We start from the raw sequence: 22,381 nt of genomic DNA, 5'->3' as shown, positions 1-22,381 counted from the left end.
AACAAACAAAAACCCCACCATATCTAAAGATGGAAAGGCCACCCTGCTACTTCCGAATTTAGCAAAGAAATTTGGTGTGCATTTTACTGCCCAAGATAGCAATGGATTGGATGACCCTCAGAAGAGATACATGTACTAGCTGAAACAACATGAACTTCTGGGAGTTGCATTCCTTTTTCAGGTAACTGAGCTAAACTGAGATAGTTACAAACTTCAAGGTGAAACCAACAAAAGGCATGTGATTTAATGATTTGATGCTGCTGCTGCATAATTACGTCATTTTTATGGACTACCTAAGACTGAGGTAAAATAAGTCATCTGAACTGCATACATCAGGCAGAGGTACTGTGTTGGCACAAAAACCGTTCCTTTAGGCATGCTTGTGACAACAGCTGTTCTTACATCTTACACAATGAAATAGGCGTTTGCGTTCTTTCGGAGGGTATTTCATAAGGCAGCCACGGCACCGATGCAAACTCCAGCTGCAGATAACAAGAGCTTTGCAAGATGAACCCTTTTGTGGGCAGCCTGCATATAGCTTTCTGTCCTTAATTGCACTGATTCAGATGGTGAAATCTGAACAAATTCCCAACACAAACCAGCCTTTGAAACAACAACAACAAAAAAATGGAGGTCAGCTGAGTTCCGAATGAAACTCTTGATAAATAGGTTTATCACACTGGCAGTACAAATGAACTAACTACACAGGTGCTTCAACCGATTGCTTAAAATAAGTAAGGTTCTGCCTACTGTCTCCAGTTTGAAAGTGTCAACAAACAGCCCCGGGGAGAGACCCAATCCCAGGCAACACTCTCACGGCTCTCTCAAGGTATCAGTGCCCCATGCTCCCCCAACATGGCAACTTTATCTCTGGTTTGGGGAGCAGGGTGTCACGGTTCTCTCCCGCTTTCAGATGCCGACTGCCAAACCTGGCTAATTAGCTTGAACCGTATGTAGCTCAAGCAAGGGTCTAACCAGGAGACTTCTCACTGGCTGCAGTCTAGCACTTGCAGCCAAAATTACACGGGAAATAATTTGCCCTTTTTATCATTATTTATAACAAGAAGACAAAGTAGATTCAGGAAAAAACAAACTCTATTTTAAAGTGGGGAAAAGAGGAGAAAGCATACTGCTTATCAGTTGAGAAAAGAACTAAGAAGAGATTTGCTGACCTGCAGAAAGGACAGTCAGAAAATAAAAGCAAACATCAGTTTGTTTGCGAGAAAGGAAAAGCAAGTTCCCATTTCTTGTGTTCTCAAAGCTCTGCATTTAGACTCCATCAGAATCCAAAACCCAAAATGAGGGAAGAGAGATTATTTCTGGTACAGATTCCAGAGCTGCTTTTCCCCACACCTATCATCCAAAGTCCTTACCTACAGAATCCCAGGATCAGGAAAGCATGTTAATGCAAAAGAGTGACAATTCAACATTTTATTTTGCAGGTGTCTTTAAAAGTAAAGAACTCTTACATACCATCCACTCCAAAAGCAGCCCAGTCTTTCTTTACAGCTTGAGTTTGAAGAATTTAACACTGAGGACCCAAAGAAGAACTTAACCATCTACTCCTACTTTTCTCACTTTGAAGAAACACAGATGGGTAACATGGACTACACCGAAGTCAGCATTTTCAAATATGAAACCTCAAAGTTAAACTCCTAAAACCAGATTTAAATGAATGAAGAATACAGATCCTCTTACTTTTAAATCCTTGTCAGCAGGATTTATGGGTACTCATAGTGAAGAAAATGAGTCCGGTTTTGGTTACATGCTTAAGTTCTAGTATTCAGGAGCTTACAATTTGCACTCTAATTTGGAAACTACTCTTCTTTGGTATGACTTTGCTAGAAAACTTTAGAAGAAAAAAAAAATACACCTCTTTTTCTTTAGAAAGCTGCCAAAACCAAAACTCTGCAAGTCTTTAAGAACAGATGGCTTGCCAACCTTATTTTTGTGGTTTTCAAATATTGCTCTCCAAAAGCCAAAACTCGGAAAGCTAACAGTAAAAATCAAAGCTATCAGAACACAATAGGAATTTTTTCTAGATTGACTGGCACGCACTGTACCAAAAAGCCATATTTTTCAGGGGAATTAGTTCAGAACAAAGCTTTAACTCTGAGGCAAAAGCTCTGCTCCTCTGGAATAGCATAAGCCAAATGCAGCAAAACGTTCCTCATGTACAATTTACCAAAATCTTTCTCCAATAGAATTATTCAGCCAGCACCATTCCTTCTCTGATTTTCCAGGAGTTGGTTGATCCAAAAACAATTTACCAACTTTGTGTCATCTGATCTCATTGACATCTAAAACCCCCCACTCATTATGTTTGTATCAATGTTGAGTACAGTGAGCCCCAAGGAAGAGATGAGCTTGAAGCAGAGAATTACTTCTGCAGGCAAGGATGATAGGTTTGGGGGCTTGCATTTTATATACCATGTTTTGAAAAGTTTGGCCTGAAAGCCTAAAATGGAAAATGGGAGTGGGGAGGGGGTGGAAAGGACAGGGTGACTCATAGAAGACACTTAAAGGACAAGCAGGGCATATCATGGGTCAAGACTGCTGTAGAAGTGTAAGATTATCACAATCCAGTTGTCCTCTGTCTCTCTCTTCTAGAGTGTACCATCCTAATAGTAAGAAAAAGTGAATGAGGTATATGCTTGCCTCTCAGTCACTGCGATTTGCAAGGCAGCAGTTTAGCTCAAGCTGCTAATGATGGGGGTTGTATGCCAAAACACTGAACTGTAACTGATGGAGCTGGAAGACAAACATGTCCTTTTCTGTTGTAGCTGCTAAAGGTTTGATAAATTCTGGCAGAGAAACAAGGTGATCGGGTGGAGGAGGAGCAGTATCCACATTTTAACACCAAGCTAAACCTACCATAACTCATATTTTTTAACCCTGTTTTCTTAGTGCTTTATCAGCTATGCTAGAATTCAATATTTCCATTGTCAGTACTGGCTTAAAAATTGTGATATATATCTAATTATGTTCAATTTACAACTTTTAATATAACTAGACAAAACCAAAACTGTATATTTGCTACTTACAGACAATTTGTATAAAGTATGGTCTGTATACATTAAAGCTTACTGTCTTACCATCTTTTTACTTTTTTACTCTTCCCGTACTGAATAAACAGTTAAAGTGGTGTAATGCACCTATTATTTTAGCACTACAACATTCACAAAATATTATGGAAGAAAAATATTCAAGAACTAATGCATTAAGAAATAGAAGATAGAAAAAAAGGGATGAATACTTGGAAAACATGTCTTAGAAGATATACCAAGTCATTGTAACTTTAGGCTCAAGTTTTTCTGCACAACGTTAAATAATATAGAACCATACAGATAAGACAAACCTAAAATAAAAGAAATGCTGAAACACCAATGCTCAAGTAAGTTTTATTATTAAGCAAAGCTTTGGAGTTTTAGAAGACCTCTGAACAGCATTGTGGCAAATGTGGAGACAAAAACTGGCCATTAACTACCCCAAGATACTAGAGGGCAAACAAAAACCCTGGAGAGACTGAGATAAAAGCAAACAGTATAAAAAGTGAAGGATGTTCATTCTTTCCAAACATGTCCTTCAATACCTTGATGTTGACCTTCAAGTTCTCTGCTATTCTACTAGAAAAAAAAGAAACAAACCCCTCATTTGACAACTGATTGCTTTTTCATTTTATTGTCCTGTAAAGCTTTCTTCCTAGTTCCTAATTTCCAGTTCTTAGGACAGTCATGACATTAATGTAATATTTTATTACAAAACAGATGCAAATAGGAGAACTATAAAGACATGGCTGTGCAGCATTCTGGGGAGTCTTAAGCAGCTCTTATGCAGTATTTAAATCATCTGTGATGTCAAATGAGTAGAAAGCAGAAGTATCTTCCTTTTCTCTGGAGCTTTGCTATTTCATTAAGTTTCTTTACAAAAGTCAACATGCATTTTAATACAGGCAATATGGAGTATCAAAGACAACTTTGACAAGATTCTCTACCAAACACCTTAAAGAGACTAAGTTCTCTCAAGACAAGAGTGAAAGACCTCTCATGGATTAAGGAAACAAAAGGGAGGAGTTACAGATCTTTTTTCTAGCGAAGAGGTTGCCAGCAGTCCCACAGAAGTTGTGGTGCTCAACATAGTCATGAAGGATCTGGAAAAGAGGGTGACTGAGGTGACAAAAACAGATGATGAAAGATGTGTCAGGATAATCAGGTCCAAAGCCAACCAAGGTAAATTAAGATATTGAGTAACTGAATGATAAAATGGCAGATGAAATACACTGCTGAAAAATGCAATTCAGTGCATGCGATATGTATTTGAGACCACAAGGAGAACTAAGATCATGTTGCCATTGGATGGCACTGTGCTGGACTCTTACATAGCCTTCTTGAGGAAATAAACCCATCTCCATCCAAAGAATATTTTGCATATCCTTGCTCTGTCACATTTTGTATTCTTGAATAGGAACAGACTTTAAATGTTTTTAAGAGACCATTTAGGTGGTAGGCTGCTGAAGATATTTCTAGTTCTATAAAAAGGTAAGGATCACCACACTGGAAGTACTCATCTTGCAGGAGAAGAGACAGTGAGCTGCATTTTTCAAAACTTTGCACTGGCACTTACATATACATGCATGTAAGTACACACACACACACACACACACACACACAATCTAAATGAAGCATTCTCAATCATACAGGTATATAAAGAAAATTCCATCTGACTGCAATACTATTTAGCAGAAAATAAGGGACAAACAGGATGCAATCTTATTCCTCTCCTTCTCTCCCCAGAAGATCGAGAAACTGAGACTGGTAAGAAACTTTGACACACCCTTGAACTACAAAGGATTATAACAGGTCTCTTTTCTTTCTTACTATCTCAGCCCACCAGTTTCTTCCTTTGCCATCCCCTCACCTATCACAGACATTCAGCTGCACAGTGCTGCCTACATGCTCCTGCCTCACATGTGGCTGAGTCAGAAAAAACATCAAAGCAATCTATTCTCAAATCAGCTGTACAAACTGGGGGAATGTTTTAAGACGCTCTTACAACTCCGATTGTTTTTCTCCCACAGAATCCATACTGGTACCACGTAAAGAAATAAATCAACCTTTTTGAGACAGAGAGTAGAAGCAGCTATCCTTTTTCTCTAATTAATACTTGCTTCTAGTTCAGCCAATACAAGTCAGGTCTCACTGGACAATGAAATGTAAGAAAACAGTCTCAGACACAGACAGTCTTGCTTCCTGAGCTATGTGAATTCTGAAAACAGAAATAATTAGAGTGACTACATAACATCAGTGACATGATTTTAAAACTCCAAAAGCTATTTCACGCTGCAAGTAATATTTGTCTGGTATACCTAGTAAGCTGCATCTGTAAGAGAAATTCCACAATGAGTGATTCAGCATACAATAAAAAGAGATAATATCTTCTCATGCGCTGTTGGTAGATTCTACGTCATAGGCTAACTGTACAGGCAACGAACCTTCCCCACACAAGATCAAAGCAGCCAAACTGAATTTCATGCATGTCCATCAAACTTTGGAAATACCCTCCTTTCTTTTACACACACATAGCCATTAGAGCTTCTACTCATTATAGAAAGGATCTGAAAAGATGGACTACATTCAGTTTGTCTCTACGCTTTGAAGTTTTCCCTCTGCTTGACTGCTAGACCACAGAGATAAATCTTTATGCCCTTAATCTTAAGGGTCACATCTTGTCCTCCTACTGTAAAGCCTGCAGGCCCAGACTGCACAAGTAAAGCTCACTAACATAAAATTTTGGGAGAACAGACAAGTGAAAAAACATGATACCAAACATGATACCATCCTTTTTAAACATGTTATTTTTCATTTATGGTCTCTGAATACCTATTTCATGATTACCTTCACCCAAAGATAGTTAACTCAAAGTACCACGCATCTGTCTTTGGAGAGGGTAGGAAGGGGAGAGAGAGGAAGGGAGAGTGTCTTTGAATGTAAGTACAATAATTATGCACTAAGGAACTTAATGTAATTCTTCATTTCTAAAATGCAAAAAGCCCAAATTCTTAACCACTGACATCATGAGAGCTTTGCTCAGGATTTGGTCAATATCAATTTCTGAAGTGAAAATGTTTGAAAATAATGTGATCTCTTTTGATAACAGACTAGTGAGGAGCTGAAATACTATCTCCTTCTCAGTATAATAACTTTAAATGAAACATCCCATTTTCTAGGAATGAAGATTATTTTCCGTGGTTTTACCATGCACTTCATTTTCATTGTATAGCATGGCCCTTATTATTTTGCAGAGTATAAGCTACATCTCGAAGTGCCTTACTGATAGCTGCATCTGAAACAGCTGATTAAACCAGGAAATACAGCTGTGCTGCGAGAAAGTAACTAAACAATCTTTAAATCTAGGACAAAATTTTAAAATCTTTATTACAAGTAAGGTGAGAGACAGAAAGTTGACAGTATCCATGTGTAATTAGTTGGGACAGGGATTTCCAGTTCACTGTATCTTCAGCTGAGGTGGGTCAGATGCACAGACTGAAGTTCTCCCCTGTGGCATGTGAAGTGTAAAGTTCTCAGTAATGAAGATCTGTCCCACAAAATTGTAGCTTTTCCAGTGTAATACTGGCAAATGATCTAGAACTGGGCTTATTGACTTTTTTTGCGCATGCATTCTCAAAATGAAAATTGCAAATGAATGGCTAAGGATAGAAAATGACCTTATGCCACTAATTTATTCAAGATTATTTGTTTTCATTATAGAATTTTGTAATATTTTCCCCTTTGGCTGGGGAACTGTTTTAAGAAAAATCCATTTATTCAAACTACAAGATAGTTTAATTTTTTATGCCTCATTAAAGCAACAGAGTTATTATAAGGGAAAATATAAATAACCTCAGTCTTACCTTGTATGATTGTTTCCCTATTCAGTTTTACAAGCATGCTTTTTCTTATTTAAAATACTTTCATCTAATGCTTGTCTTTGGCCCAGGGAGGAATCGTTATGAAATGTTAGTCACCATCTTTCATTAGCCCATATGTTTTCTAAATTCAAAGCTTCTGCAATTCATATACAACTCTTTAGTATCAAGAACTTTACAATGAAATATATTTTCTGCCAATTAAAATAATCAGGATTAACAAATTTGTTTAAACAAACTATATCCACACACATTTGCTGCAAAGTAGGAACAAAATATAACTTGTTCATTCTATTACTATGATGGCAATTTCTTCAAGGAAAAAGGGTTTTATAATTTTTTTTTAAATCACAAAAAAAAAAAAAAAACAACCCACCATAAAAGAACACCCCCCCCCCCAAAGTTCAATTCTCACCTCAGTATCTCTCTTCCCCTTGAAGAACTCTTAAGTTTGCAGATTTTCCTTAGAAATTATGTTTTGGGCACCCATTATGAAATTTTCTCATGTTTGCCTTAATCTTTTATCAATTCAGTTAAACTGAAGCAAAGATGAGCTTAGTCTTACTATAGTTGTTAGACTTAATGCAATGCAAGTAAAACTTGATTAGCTGAGGAAGTGATTTTTTTCCCCCTACAGATACTCTAGATATTTGCTTTTATTTTTTTCCTGAAAAAACAGTTGGTCAAAATGGTTTTGTTAGAACATTCATCAGCTTTGACGTGGCTGGATAAAGCTGCAAAATCTGTATCTGAGATTTCTTTCAAACATTTCTACCAAAACCAGAAGCACTAGATTTTTTCTGTATGAGGGAAGGAAGAAAAAGAACCTAGCACTATTCCAGTCTGCACATCATCTTCACAAGAATTACTTTATCCTATTATAATACTACCTCTCTCCAGCAGATTGAGAGGCATGAGAATATGTATGATGGGGATATTCCACAGAGACTCCCTTTAGCTTAAGCACATTTGTCTCCCTAGAGAGAGGGAGATTTATATCAATAGATAAACTTAAGCTCCTGCCCTAAAATCAGGAACTTAATGTAAGCTTTCTGAATGGCACGCTGGAGGAACCTCTCTCTTCTCCACTAACTGTAGGGAAAGCCTCTCTCTATATTAGCCTCTCTCTATAACCCACACCCCTACTTCAGATTACATTCCAAATAAATTGATTGGGCATGGGAGGAAGGGATATTGGGCTAAAGAGATAGCTTCTATCCTCCTCTTAATTTTGTTAATAAAGAAATTAAATGTAATTCTTAAGAATTAAAATCTTAATTCTCTTTATTAGTCCTCTCTTCTATCCAAATCACAGGTTGTAGATGTTAGGAAACCATCCTCCCAACAGTTTTGCCTCACAAATTAAGAAAAACTAGAATTAATAGCTTTCCTGCAAACATTTAATGATAGTATATTGCACCAATCATCTTTCATATCCATGATATATTTTTTCTTATAATATGTAGCAATTTACTATAAGCAAACAACATTTGCCAAGCTAGTTTAACCAACAAGATGTACAATGCCTATATCTATGTAAAAATGCCTTTTAACCTGAAGAATTAATTTGGTAATTGATACCAATTGCACTGTTTTATCTGCATAAGAAGGATGATGCCAAATTGTGTTAAATATGTTTCTAAGCCATGGAGAGATTTTTCCAACACAAACTTTGTTATTGTTGTTAATGTTTCTTTGTTAGAACAATGTTTATTTTAATTTCCATGGCATTTAATGGCAACCCACTAATTGATTTTCTAAGCGCTCCCTCCAAGTGTTTTCTAGTTTTAACCCTCTTAAACAAAAAAGTATATTTTTGCAGACTGAAGAGGATAAAATTACTAACTGAACATACCATTTTTGTGTTTTTGTTAAGGTAAATATTTAAAATCAGAGCCAGCTATACAATTTTTCCTTCTCGTTATGCAGTTAACTCAGAGAAATTATTTCCGGAAAGACAGCAAAGAAGTTGGAGGATAACAAACTGGGGAGCTACAATTCTTTCCACAACGGTTCATTTGTCAATGTGAGTGAAGGGTACCACATTTTTCAATAATCCACTTGAAAGTGTGTTCTGAATGCATGCTAAGCATGCTTTTGAACCAGGCTGAAGCAAAAAGCACGTTGCAATCACATTGCTTGTTTTAAACTACAACTAATAACCTTAATAAAACACTGAATATTCAGTGACAGAGTAACCATTTACACACTATTACTGCTTTTAATATTAGAAACTACATTCTCATTTTTGCAGCAGGGTGCATGGCATTTCATTTAGTTCAGGTTAATACTCTTGTCTTCATTCCTATTCTTGCAACTATATACCAAGCTAAGATCAGGCACCATTTCTAAGTCAACTTATTCTGCAAAGGCTTGACTTCCATGAAGCTACTCAGCTGCAGCCCTTAACATAATGGGTTAGCATAGGGAGGTCTGCATACTGAAAACACAGTGAGGATGCTTTAGATTGGTTTGGTACATTACTGAATTAATATTTATAACTGAGCAGAGCTTTGACATTTCACCAACTTGCATCACTACTTCATAGCATGAATGTAGCAGAAAACACTAGAATAGTTCAGTTCTAAATTGTTTAATTGATTTGATTCTTTTCTTCGCTGTATATCTTCACTGTACCTTTCACTGTATATCTTTCACAGTATGCTGCAACTGTTTTGGGAAGGTTTTTTTTTGTTTTAAAAGACCTATTTAAGAACCTCAGAGCATTCAAAAATACTAGCAACATAATTCCTCAGCTTTTAAAATAAATGTTTGCTAATATTGCTAAGATTTATCATTATAAAGAACTGATCAGTCTGCAAGCAGTTAAAGTGAAACTCACCATCATATCTCACTTCTTCAGCTGGGCTCTATCGGTTGTTGCTATCATGTAATACTGCTTCAGAGTAGGTCCTAATTACTAAAAGTACTACACTAAACGTCCTCATGTTATCTACTGATATCAGTTCAGAATTGCAAAAAATCAGACAAAGTCTCACTTTAGTCAAATGCCCAAAACATTGGATTTTTCAGCGAGTGAGCAACTTCCATTCCCAGATATCCATTTATGAGGAGACCTAAACTTAGGGGGAACCAAGTTTGAATAGCTATGGACAAAACGCGACTTTTGTTTATCAGTCAGGCCACCCAATGATGATTTCTGTCTCGTTCATTAACTTCAGTTTCTGATCTGGACCGCAAAGGATTAACTTCTTCCAAAGACAATAAGCTATTCACTGTTGACTACAATAAAAGAGTTCATGAACACAGAAATTGGCATTAGATAAATGCTTTCTTAGCATTCCATATCTTTTAATCTGTAACTTTTATGCTTTCTTTATTATAAACAACTCAGATTTGGTTTATGAAGTCACTCGTAAAGTAGTGAATGGTTACCATATATGTTAACCAACCAGAAATGACTGCGAAATGTGTATTTAAAGAATAAAATGTCAGAATATCAAATAGCTGACCTATATACAAGACTCCTATTAACTTCATTGGGTGAGATCCCAAATGAGAAGTTAATCCAACTGTTTCAAATAATAGAAGTACAATTTAAAATGCAGTTAGAAAGATAGATATTTCCATTACCTATTAGTGGATTTTAGGGTTTGGAAGTGTCATGGTCAGCATAGTGCTCTGCAGTATAGGTGAAGAAAGGATAATGAGAGTGCAACAGGATGATGGCTGGAATGCTGTAGGCAGGACCCCCCCCTGTTTTAAAAAGAAAAAGAAATTACTGTTTTCTAGACAAAATTTTTTAAAAACAAAACCAAACAACTCTTCCTAAACAGATAATCAAGCAAACAATGGAAATGGGATGTTACCACACATGAAGTTCTTTCAAATAATCACAGAATGCCTAATCACTCACTAAAAGAAATGAAATATGAAGTCTGTTTACTCAAAAACAAGTGACATCTTATTCTGCCATTTTTTACTGAAGTTAACTTCGACAAAAAGGGCCTCTAGAAATTCATAATGTGAAGTGAAGGAAGCCAGAGGGGGAGTTGTTCTTTAACAGGACCCACATCTCCCTTTTGTGAGCATCTGTTTACTGTTGCTGGTTTTCCCAATCACCATTTAAAACCCAATAAAGCAGGGGTGGGAAAGTAAAAAGAAGTACACATGATCTGATCCACCAAAACAATATTTGCATGCTCTGGGTCATTTCCGGAGAAGTCATCCAGTATTCTGCTGCATATTATAAAAGAAAAGACTCCTAACCCTATCACAGACAATTAAAAGGGAAGCCTGAGGAAGCAGGTGCAAGTAAGCAGTGTCTGCTCTTGCCAGTTCCCAGTTCTTACTGCTGATGTGAAACACTGGAAGTTTCTCTAGCCTCAGAGTTTGCATACTGACCTTGTATATGCACAAATATAAGGGGACATCATTAATGGAAAAACATTTCAGATGCAAGGATATTTTCAGAGAAGGGATTCTCGATCCTCAGCTGCCTTTTTGAAATGGTCAGAAAGCAAAAGAGAGCTGTTCTTTCTGGATATTACTTTATTCTCCCTGGCTGAGCTTCAAAACATGTTATACAAGGAAAGTCTAATCAGAATAGCGGCCTCTACCCATCTGGCTGACATTTATTCACCATGGGAAGAACCTGTCCCGTAACAATGTTCCCATGAGCCTGCCTGACACACATGATGACCAGACTGAGTAGAGTCTACAGCCTGTTCCTAATGACTGCAGAGAGCTAAGAACTTTTCCCTTTGGACGCTGCAGCTTTGATGGGAAAATCTGCAAAACAGATAAGGGTCTCTTCTACAATCTAACTGTGCTCTGCCTGGCTTTGGGAAGATGACAAGGCAAATGGACAGCCACCAGCTATTAAAGCATAGTATGAAATGACTGGAGAGTTGCCAGCATGTAGCTTTCACGATCTGTATCAAGCACATTTGCAAGTTTTCCGAAAATAAAGTTATCAGTGCACGAACGGACAGCTTGTAACCTGTGTCTCTCTACATTAGGAAACAAGATGTTTTGAGAATAGTTGAGCTAATGAAACCGTTTTTTTGAGTGTTTTATTTTAAGAATTTTGTATCTTATCTCCCTCACTAGAATAAAACCAGTTGTCTCCTAGTTTCCTGCATGTCTGGAAGGAAAAGAGACAGTACTTGCAGTGCCTGGTTTTGAGCTTCACACATGCCAGGTTGCCAGCTGGCAGATGAAACAGAACCAATGATTTCGGCTCACAGTAAAGCCTCTTCCCCTTAGCAGCACTAAGCTGTCTCTCTTCTTTTACGAAGCCAATGGTTTTTACAGAATTTGTAGGAACTTAATACATCCGAGATCCTCACTCTCTGGCCAAACTTGACAAATTAGATAAGGAGTTCAAAGGCTAGTATGAGGGAATGGAAGGAAGGCAGGGAAGGGGGAAGGACAGTTGGCTGACAACCAGCATAACAGCACAAGCTTTATTCCAAGGAAAACAAGGCCCAAAATAGATTTTGGAAACAATAAATGCATTGCTAACACTCAAAGAAAGCTAGTAGCTAGTTAGTACATAATGTGAAACAGAGTCTCCTTTGCCAATAGCCATAGGGTTTTTCAATTTATTTTTTTCCCCATTTCCTTGGGAAGAAGCTTATGTAGCCATGTTGTCTGTTCAACCCTACCTTTTTTCCTCCCAGCCCTGCAATACGGTTTGAAGTTGTTGACCAGTTTCAACCAAAGCTGACCCACAGAATGACCTCTGTCATGGGGTCTGCATTTCCGTGGTAGCTGCAAGTTCAAGGGCAGAGCATCCGTAACAGAGAAACTGTATGAAATGGCTCTGGAATAAGGAAGGAACTGAGGTTATTGTAACAATGATGGTGGGGATGCTAGGGATATAGGACACAGTTCTATTGAAAACCACGTTTCTGTATTTCAAGTGTTTGACATTTAGGGTTTCATGAAGCATAAAAGCCATAGTTTACAAGTTTCACACATCTCCTCCTATTCTTTCCCCATATTTAGCTTATCTGTATAGGCACATATTGTCTACTGTAAAACTGTATTAGTGTAAATGAAACAGACATGTGCTAATTTTACAGGCATGGTATGTGTAACCACAAAAGCATCTCCAAAACTAGACACAGAGGAGTATCACTAGAATTCTAAGAAAATTTTAATGAATAGACAAGTATCAATAAATATTTATAGATTTAACATCTATGAGATCTGTTCAAAAACCAACCAAACAAACAAAAAACAAACAAAACAAAAAACCCACTCTTTTTCCCTGACCCTTTTGTTAAAAAGAATAATCCTATTTGGAAGACAACTGCCCAGTTCCCCATGTAGAACAGTTGAGAAGGAAAAGTAAACAAAGAATCCATGCAGAGGCTGAGAAAGACAATGTTGCTTCCATGCTCATGCAAGTTTTTGCTGCTGCAAAACTACAACATGTCAGATTTCTCACTGCTTAAAAACAAAATGGAAATACCAATATTAAACTCCCAATGTGCTCACAATTATAGAAAAAACGTTTGAGGATGCAAATTATTATTAAAGTATGCTGAAATAGCAAATAAGAGAAAGGTGCTTACTATTTATGTAGGGTTACAACTCTATTTTGAGGAAGTCTATATATCATATACTCCGTAGTAGCTATTCAGATTCTTTTTACAGAAATAAAGTAGCCAAGATGTACTTAGAAGCGTTATAGGATTTAGGTGCACTCCCAAACTACAGAGGACAGTACTGTCTCCAAGAACCACTTCATCCAGAGATTTATCAGCATAACAGCCCTTGAACGAGAACAACAGTAATCACTATTTGAAAACTGAAAAAAAATTAAAATATATTTCATCACTGGTACATTCTTGGTACCAAAGCTTTCAACGGGACTTCAAAGCAAACATTCAAGAAAACCCCTGAATATTATTACATGACTGCTGTGCATTGCAGGCATCATATTCAAACTGAATTGCACAAACACCATTAATACAATTTGAGCCAAACCCTTTTGAACTTTGAAGGTTCTTCAAGCAATTCGGAATAAAAAGAACATAACAGTTACACTGCTTTCAAACAGGCCTCAATTCTTCCAAGTCTTTTTTTCCTTCCAGCTTGTACCTCAGTAGAAGTGAGAACAAGAAGGTGCAGAAATGCCTGAAGTAACAATTCAGCCTCATATTGCACATAGAGTTGCTAATAAAATACACCTTCCTTAATTTTCTATATTGGTATGAAGGAAGAAGAATTTTCTGCTCTCTTCAAGCAGCAACTAAATATTCAAGTCCTCAAGCCCCAGAGATGCTAAGGAACTGCTGTCTTCCAGTAACTACTCTTTCATTCCTTATCCCATTCTCACAGCAAGGTCCCCATAGCTGCTTCAAGCAGAAAGGCATTTCAGACTGACTACTGCAGCATTACAGAGAGGAAACCTATACAACCTGAAGCACTCTGGATGCTTACTTTCACACTTTATAACACAGGACAGGAGGAATTTAGAGAAAGACCAACATTTTCAGCAACGTCTCTTCTGCCATGAAAAGGCAGTTGCATCAAGTAGGGATCCCTTTTGACGCAGCCACTTTGGGATTTACAGTTAGGCCACGTTTGCTTACACATGACAACACAAGACACCTGGAACCATGTGGCAGTTCTGTCCTCTATTACACTGAGCATCTTTGTCAGCTCCTCAGTCCAACAGTCTCCGTGTCCCAGAAAGGGCTTGTAATGAACTGTGGCAATCTGTACTTCATTTTTGAGACTTTTATTGCTATAGCGACGGAGTGTAGGCATTTAAACATAGCAACAGACTTTTTATAGCACTGTCTTGGATGTCAAAGTGGCATGTTGTTTTATTTTCTAAGCAGATGCTCAAAAAGATAAGTATACAAGATTATTGTACAGTATCTATCTTCAAAAGGAAGGAAAAAAATCTTTCTACTTCATGAAATATTTTAACCTCTGAATCATACAAGCAGGCAGATAACTTTTAGGCATATTGAAAGTTTAATAGATTTTGTTCTGAAAAAGCATATCATTAACTGCTACCTGAAAATAAGGTTAGATGAAAAACTGTGTGTTGATTTGCGCCCATTTGGTATAAAAACATGTTAGAAATTCACAAGGTCCTGCTCTGACAGTTTAAAAAGTGAAGACCATTTCATCAACCCTGATCCTTACCAGTTAAGCAAAAGAAAAGGGGAAACTGTCTTGATATTTTGTGGAAAAAGATGCTCAGGAGGGATCAAAATCCCCTGAGATGGATCCTTAGTTTGTGCATGCCGGCAAAGCTCCGCGTGCTCCAGACACAGTAACGATCTGATGCATGAACTGAGAATTTGACCCTCTGTGCAGTTTAAGGAAGTATCATTCATCAATTTCATAATAAAAAAAATTACCTTTCTCTGGTATGCTGTTTCTCTTTTGGGTCCTTAAATTTGATATCATTTCTACAAATGGTCAGTAAAAACACTTTAATGCAATTTCTGAACACCTTCCAAGACATGGAAATACCAAGCAGCAACAGTACAGATTTCCCAAAGACTCTTTAGGTATTATTCACCTCCCCGTTATAGTTATATGTCTGTTATATACGTCATATATGTCAGCTTTGTATAGAGTGGGATGGTTGATGCTTGCCATTTTACCAACAAAAAACATTTAAAATCTGTTAAACAGGAAATGTCAGAGACTTAAAAAAATGAATCCAACAGGAAATATCAAGACCTTCTCATAAGAGTACAAGGTTATTAATATTCTAGAGAATCTATTCCATCAGCATACAATTTATGGCTTTCGGAAGGGAAATTTTTAACGCTGTGTTTTACTCGAGAGGTATTGCAAACGGGTCCCAGAAGCTCAGCACAAGGCTAATAGTGAGTTTTTAGGATACTGAATATTGGGTTTTTAGACTGTATCCCACAAGGTCTTTCTCCCTGTCCTTCACAGTTATTTTCACTTAATTCAGAGGATAAACACAGAGCAGTTCAAGTCTCCCAATCCTGCTTTAAGTATTTTAGATACTTGGGGATTCTGATATATCTGCTTGGTGTTCGCAGTTTGCTCTACTGACTATTGCACTTACTAAAAACAGCATTTAGAGCAATCCTGATAATTATACCTATCAAAGAATAGAATAGCAACTTTATTAACTGCAACAGCCCTCAAGGAAGTCAAGATGATAGGCACAACTATACTCGCACAGGGAGCTACAAGCAATAGATTTGCTCACAAGGTTTAAAAAAAAGACATTTTCCGGTCTGAGACACAGTGCAGCGCATCAGCTTCATTTTGCACCTCCTCCTGGAGCAAGCGCCACCCTTCACAGCAACTGCACTGCTAATCAGATTGCAATATTTTCATGCGCCCAGAGGTCAGCTATATTCATTCACCATTTGAAGAGAAAAATAACGGAAATGCAGTGGCTGAAGTTGTCAAGTATATGTGCATATTTTTTATACACTGTAAAACATGTTTCCCCTTCCCTCCGCAAGCTTTCCTTTGACTTACAGTTAGACATTTTATTTTTAATTTCTATGTTCAGCAGTTAGGGCACAGTTCAGCATAACTCTGGAAGTTTTAAACAGGAAGCGTTAATCTATATATCTTGCTTTATTACATTCTACTACATGCACTACCTAAAGAGGCTTTGTACATTTCAAAGAGACCAGAGGAACACTTCAAATGAACTAGCGGATTTGTCATTTCCAAAATTTCAGAAACAGATGTCATTCTACAGATCCTACTATTGGTTGGTGCATTCCTTTGGGTACAAAATAAGACGGGTGAAAAAAGACCTGTTTGCTTGTAGCCAACATATTTCAGACTCCTATTTCCTGCTAACTGTCCTAGTCTTTACCTTTATGGTGTTCATTAAGAGCTTGATCTGGCACCGCTGAAGTTAATGGAAACTTCGCTAATGATTTCAATAGCAAAGGCTCAGAGCCAAATTCCCCATGTATAACTTCAGCATTACAAAACATTCTGCAGAATTATATAAACAGTAATCATTTTACTCTGAAGGCAAGCCCCTAGCCCAAAGCCATTTTCCTACTTCATCCAGCAGCACAGAATTTCTACCACATGTCCATTTCTAGGATGCAAAACTTCACAACTGGTGAGAACAACTGCATGACTCTTAAATTTTTAAGGTTTTTTTCCCCAACACTTGGTCTATCGACTTTTCAGCTCCTTTTTTTTCCTCTTCAGAAATCGCAGGAACTAGCCCAGCTGACCCCACTGCAGAGCCATAGGACAGTGGTTCTGTCCTGCCAGTCACCAAGACAAAGCATATCAGCACATAAATTAGGGGAGCATGCAGTGATTCTGGAGCACAACTTCCCATACTGACACAACACAGACTGTGCTCTAGCAGCAGCTGGGGAAAAAGGCAAACTTCCAGGCATACAAACACTTCAGCCAAGTTTGTCCATTCCCCCCCCCCCCCCCCCCCCCCCATCCTCTGCTCCTGGGACAATACCTGTTGGTATAAAACAAATAAATGCACAAAAAACATGATCATATAAAGAAAAAACAAAAAGCAAAAAAAAACCTTTTTCTATGAACCTTGCTTTGTCCAAACCCTTAGGCAAATCATAACTACAGTATTAGCAGGTCCTTGGTACCTTGTGATGCCCAATGACTGTGGATTTTGTGTATTTTAAGGATAGCTAAATGCTCGAGCAGATGGTACAGCATTCTTTATTTCGCTTACAAGTTGTTTGCTTTTTTATTGCATTTTTCAAGTATTTAATATATTTGGTAATTCCTTTCTAAAATGGAATTTCTCAAGTGATTTTCCAATTGTAAAATTAATAATCTTATTTTAATATATGATTTTTAAAAATGCCTATCGTCTTCCTACGAAGGACGCAGGTTACATTCATCATTTGGTCTGGATTAACTCTGGGGGTGTTCTTTGAGCCCAAGCTCTCCAACCAACTGTAAACCTACTCGTCGTCGCATTTTAAATCTCAAATACCTCTCTCCTTTTCAGACTTCTTAGGACCCACTTTCCTGTGAGAAAAATTCCATTATTATTTCAAAGCACTGTCACAACTGTCAGTCTCTTAGCTCTCCTCAACACACCACTATACATGCGCATAAGCAATAAATCCTTTCTAAAGTCACTAGTTTATAAGCTTACAAAGATCCATTATTCACTCGCAGATTCCCTTTCGATCTGTGATACTGAGATCCAAACATCTCTTTGACACACTTTTCAAAGGAAATACAAGTGGAGAACACATCACAAGGGATTTCTTCTGTTGAGTTTAGAGGAAGACTGCAAGCCAGGACAGAGAAGAATTCTCTTTCTGTCCCCAAATCCCTCAGATCTTCAATGGCCCACAAATCCTGAAGTGGCAAGAGTGGTGCTTCTTTTGCCTGAAGCTATGTGCTTCTCTAAGAGCAGTGGACAGATGAACTCCATAGCACATAAAGTACATGTGTTCCCTAAAATAAGGTTTTGTGTCTGTCTCTTTTCCATACCAACTCCCTATACCTTAGCCCCCATAACTACCCTATCTTACCGAGCTTTTCAGACTGATTTGCCAAGTAGCTACCATTAAAAGCTGATAGAAAGCAGGTGGTTCCAATGTTTGGCACCAGCTTCTCCCACACTCCTTTGGATCAACGAATCTGACTGCTTGATAATTCTTCATTTCCACTGCTTGGGGCCTGGATTCATAGGACTCTAGTTAGGATATATACCACCATTAAAACTGACTCAAACATATAAAAACATACGTAAGGAGGCGTATATGTTTCATGTCCACAGCCAATTTGAAGCTTAACACAAAAGGATACAAAGCAGTTAGCTTTAATGTAAGTTAAATACGTTGATAATGCTGGATACTTTATCATAGCACTGGTTTAAACCACAATTGTCACTTTGTATACATGAGCAACCTATACTTTTTGTATTAAATTACGCATATTATCATGATATCTTTACTGAAGATAAATTTAGATATAGGCATTACATAATATACTCTAAGTTACAAAGAAAATAAATAATCATATGGAGCGAGAAGAATAATTGCTGAAATGTTATAACACATATATTAAAAATATACACTTAGTTTAGATTTGGAGGGGCTAGACACAGACTAATTATTCCAGTCCATATACAAACTTAAAAATAACTTAACTTACTAAAACTCAATCCCCTTCTAAATGCAGACTAAAATTGTGTATCCTTGCATAAGTTAAACAGTACATGTAACGTCACAAATTAAGGAATGCATACATGACCAACAGATCAGAATAAGGGCCTTTGGAGGCTGGAAAACATAAGAATATTTAAGGCATTAGGACTCTCTATTATAGAGCATTTAATACCTCAGTCTGTTTTCTAATTTCCACTGTTAGTTCTAATAAACTTACATTTTTATGGGTTGTATTGTTAGGTTATAAAGCCCAAGTTTGGAATAACTGTTGATTTAGAATATGAAGAGTAGCTAGGAGATTACCCTAGAAGTAAATAAATTGTTCACTAATGACCATTCTGAGGGGGAAAAAAAAAAAAAAGGAAAATTAATTATTGATTTTTTGCAACTGGATCTGAACATTGCAGCAAGTAAGAAACATTCACCACATTCTCTTAAAGTGAACTTTCACTTAAGTATATGCAACATCTGCCAGTGTTAAATTCAGTAACTGTTTGCACTTGCAGGAACACTACATTCAAAACTCTAAATCCTCCCAATTTCTGCACAGCATAAATTCATTTTAGTTTCTAATCACTCCATGAAGAGGGAGATTCTCTGCTGACTGCAGAGAATTTTTCACCAGGTGGAACCATACTATATACAATTTGAAAATCAGCTCACTAACATGAGTTGTTACCAACATGAGTTACTAACAGAGAACTGAGTCTTCAACTCCAACTAACATTTCCTTGAATTGACCTCATTCTTATATATGTTGTTTACATACTGCTGTCAAAAAAAAAGCTTAACATACATATTAGACCAAAGGTGGTTTAATTTGCCAAGAAAATAAGATATAATTCAATAGAGTAAAAAACAAAGAGCACAGATAAAACCAAAGACTGCAATATCAGAAGTTTTCAATAGTGTAATTTTCCCATATTAAAGCAAACAAGCTTTAGTATTTGAAGGGTTCCCCCCCACCCCCCTGTACAGCATTCAAATTAAATACAACTTCACAGTATTAATTTACCTCTACTAGCATTAAAACCAAACACATACTATATAAAGAAATGACTCCGGAAATGTCTTTTTAAAAGATAGGTTCCAGAGACAAGTAGGTAATCCATCAAAACGAACAACTTCGGTGTATACACTATTAAAAGCATGCATGTGGGAGGAAAGTCATACAATTAAAAAGCAAAAAAAAAAAAAAAAAAAAAAAAAAGAAAAAAAACCCATATACTTTTAAATATCTGTTTCCCTACAACATTTAGTGCTGCTAACTAATATCCTCCAATGGTTAGCACAACACAATCTCTGTGAATCAAGGCTGCTTTCAATTACTGACTACGTACCTTTATTAATCAAGCCTCAGTAAAATTAACACAGCTTTTTCTTTCATTCTTGCATATTCCCAAACAGTATGTAAGAACAACTAGGTTTCCTTAACTACACCCATTTTTTAAGCAGCCAAAATTTGATTAAGGGGTAGAATTTGACTGGGGTTGAGGGGGGTGTAGAAAAAAACAGCTACTTGGTATCATAACAACAAGGTACTGTACCTTTAAGGAAGAAACATGGTTCCGTTCTGTTTCACGGCTGAAAAAGAGCTTATTCTTGGTTATAGAGATTACTTACCTAAAACTTCAGTTATTCCTCTTTTTGCCCTCAGGCCAGCCTCTCTTTCACTCTTGGGAGCTTTTACCATTTAAGGTCAATGTTACATCTGGCTCTAGTAACTAAAGCTGAAGCAATTTTTAACTCAGAGATCCAACAGGCTAACATTAGAATGTGAATTTAAATTTAAAGTAACTCTTCAGAAAGCCTCTTTCTTGCCTCAGAGAATTACAGAATAAAAGACTTTCCTATTCTGGCATAAGTACTCCGAGTACAACCCGGTGCAGGCATGCCATTAGCATTCTTCAAGTTCACTGCATATAAGGCTCTAGCTACTCATTTCTGATTAAAATGGGCAAGTAGGAAGAAAAGATGAAAGAGTTTACATCATGTTATGTTAACCCTTCAAATTTTTTTACTGAAACATCTGCTATTATTTTTCCAGTTTTTCCCCTTTGTTTGGTCTGAGGCAGTCTAAATTAGATAGCCAATACAAGGCATGTGAACTTTTAAAGAACACTGGCTTCAATCCAGGCATGGGCTCTACTCTCCATTTGCAGAGTATGAATAATTTCTATTCAAATCCACAGAAATTACTTGAACCCCATGAGAGAATGTAGCTACAAATGGGGCATGAAAAGAAAAAAACATTTACTACAGTAAATTCAGGTACCTGCAGAAAAACGATATGCTTCACAGCTCTCAGCTCTGAAATGGACATAATCCTCCTCAATTATAGCTTTTTTATTATTATTATTATTACAGCAACATCCACAGATCCTAATTAGGAGCGAGTTCCGCTTATGCTAGCTGCTGTAAAATTATTAAATATATGTAAGCCAAACCCTGTCCAAAAAACCTTTTGCATTTCAAGTGTGGACAGAGAGCTGTGGGTGAAAAATGTCGAAAAATTATACAAGAATGTATATAAAATAATTAGGTAGTGAGTCTGAAAGGTCTGTTTTCTCTATTCTCTTAAAGTGACCTAATATGATGCTACTAAATCACTAGCCATTATCAAGAGGAAATTAATAAAAGCATCAAGGCAGTAACATACCATACAAAAGAAAATAAGAATTTGATGATTTGACTTGGAAAGTGTGCCCTACGCAGGATCGACAGATGGAAACATGAGGACGCTTTTGGGAGAAATGGGTGAAGGTGAGCTGACTGCAATACCTCAGACCTTGTAACACAGAAAGAGACTAGGCGCCTTGATTACACCATCAGGCTTGAGTTTGCATTAGAAAGTCTACCATTCTGTACCTAAGGCCACCTTTGTCCCCCAAGTCAACATCGGAGCATATAAAATTTTTACACTGTTCAAAAAGTTCTGATAAACTTCCTTAGCATTGGTGGTTAAGCTCAATCCCAAAATGATGAGATTAGATGAGTGTTTCAGCAATGACTTCGGGTTTTGATTACTCCACCAGTCATTTGTACCACTTACTAGTTCTCTAGTAGACATTTTAAGATATCTCATCTTCTTGGATTACTATTTTATTACCCACAAACCCTAGTTCTGAAATATTCTCTTGTGGCCCAGCATGGTTACAGTCTCTCATCTAGCTATTTGCAACTACAGAAGTCTCTTACTAACATCTATAATTCATTATTTTTCAGTTTTATTTTCTCAGAGTTTTTAGGCCACAAGTGTGAAGTGTTCCATTTGTTTGCAATAGAAGTTGTATTTTTCTTAAACCCACATACATCTCTTTCATAGCAAAGACTA

At 37.1% G+C, this 22,381-nt stretch overlaps 1 protein-coding gene across 17 annotated transcripts in view; it reads right to left on the bottom strand.

Annotated features, from left to right (window-relative positions):
• IRAG1 (inositol 1,4,5-triphosphate receptor associated 1) overlaps positions 1-21,123 on the bottom strand; it is a 79,486-nt gene extending 58,363 nt beyond the window's left edge. For 5 of the 17 annotated variants that reach the window (XM_064513002.1, XM_064513008.1, XM_064513005.1 and 2 more), the window contains exons 1-2: positions 20,595-21,121; positions 10,520-10,642 (exon numbers count right to left, since the gene is read on the bottom strand). Coding sequence is in view for 5 of the 17 variants with exons in the window: in XM_064513000.1 (XP_064369070.1) it covers positions 20,671-20,740 (70 nt within the window). In the remaining 12 variants the exon portion in view is untranslated. Of the gene's footprint in view, positions 1-10,519; positions 10,643-20,594 lie in introns of all 17 variants that reach the window. The other 12 variants (XM_064512997.1, XM_064512999.1, XM_064513001.1 and 9 more) reach the window with 6 other exon arrangements.
• Positions 21,124-22,381: the final 1,258 nt, after the last annotated feature.

Source organism: Dromaius novaehollandiae, chromosome 5 (genome assembly GCF_036370855.1).
Source record: "Dromaius novaehollandiae isolate bDroNov1 chromosome 5, bDroNov1.hap1, whole genome shotgun sequence".
Taxonomy (NCBI): domain Eukaryota; kingdom Metazoa; phylum Chordata; class Aves; order Casuariiformes; family Dromaiidae; genus Dromaius; species Dromaius novaehollandiae.
The sequence above is the reverse complement of the archived record's forward strand: the minus strand, read 5'-3'. Positions and strand labels throughout refer to the sequence as shown.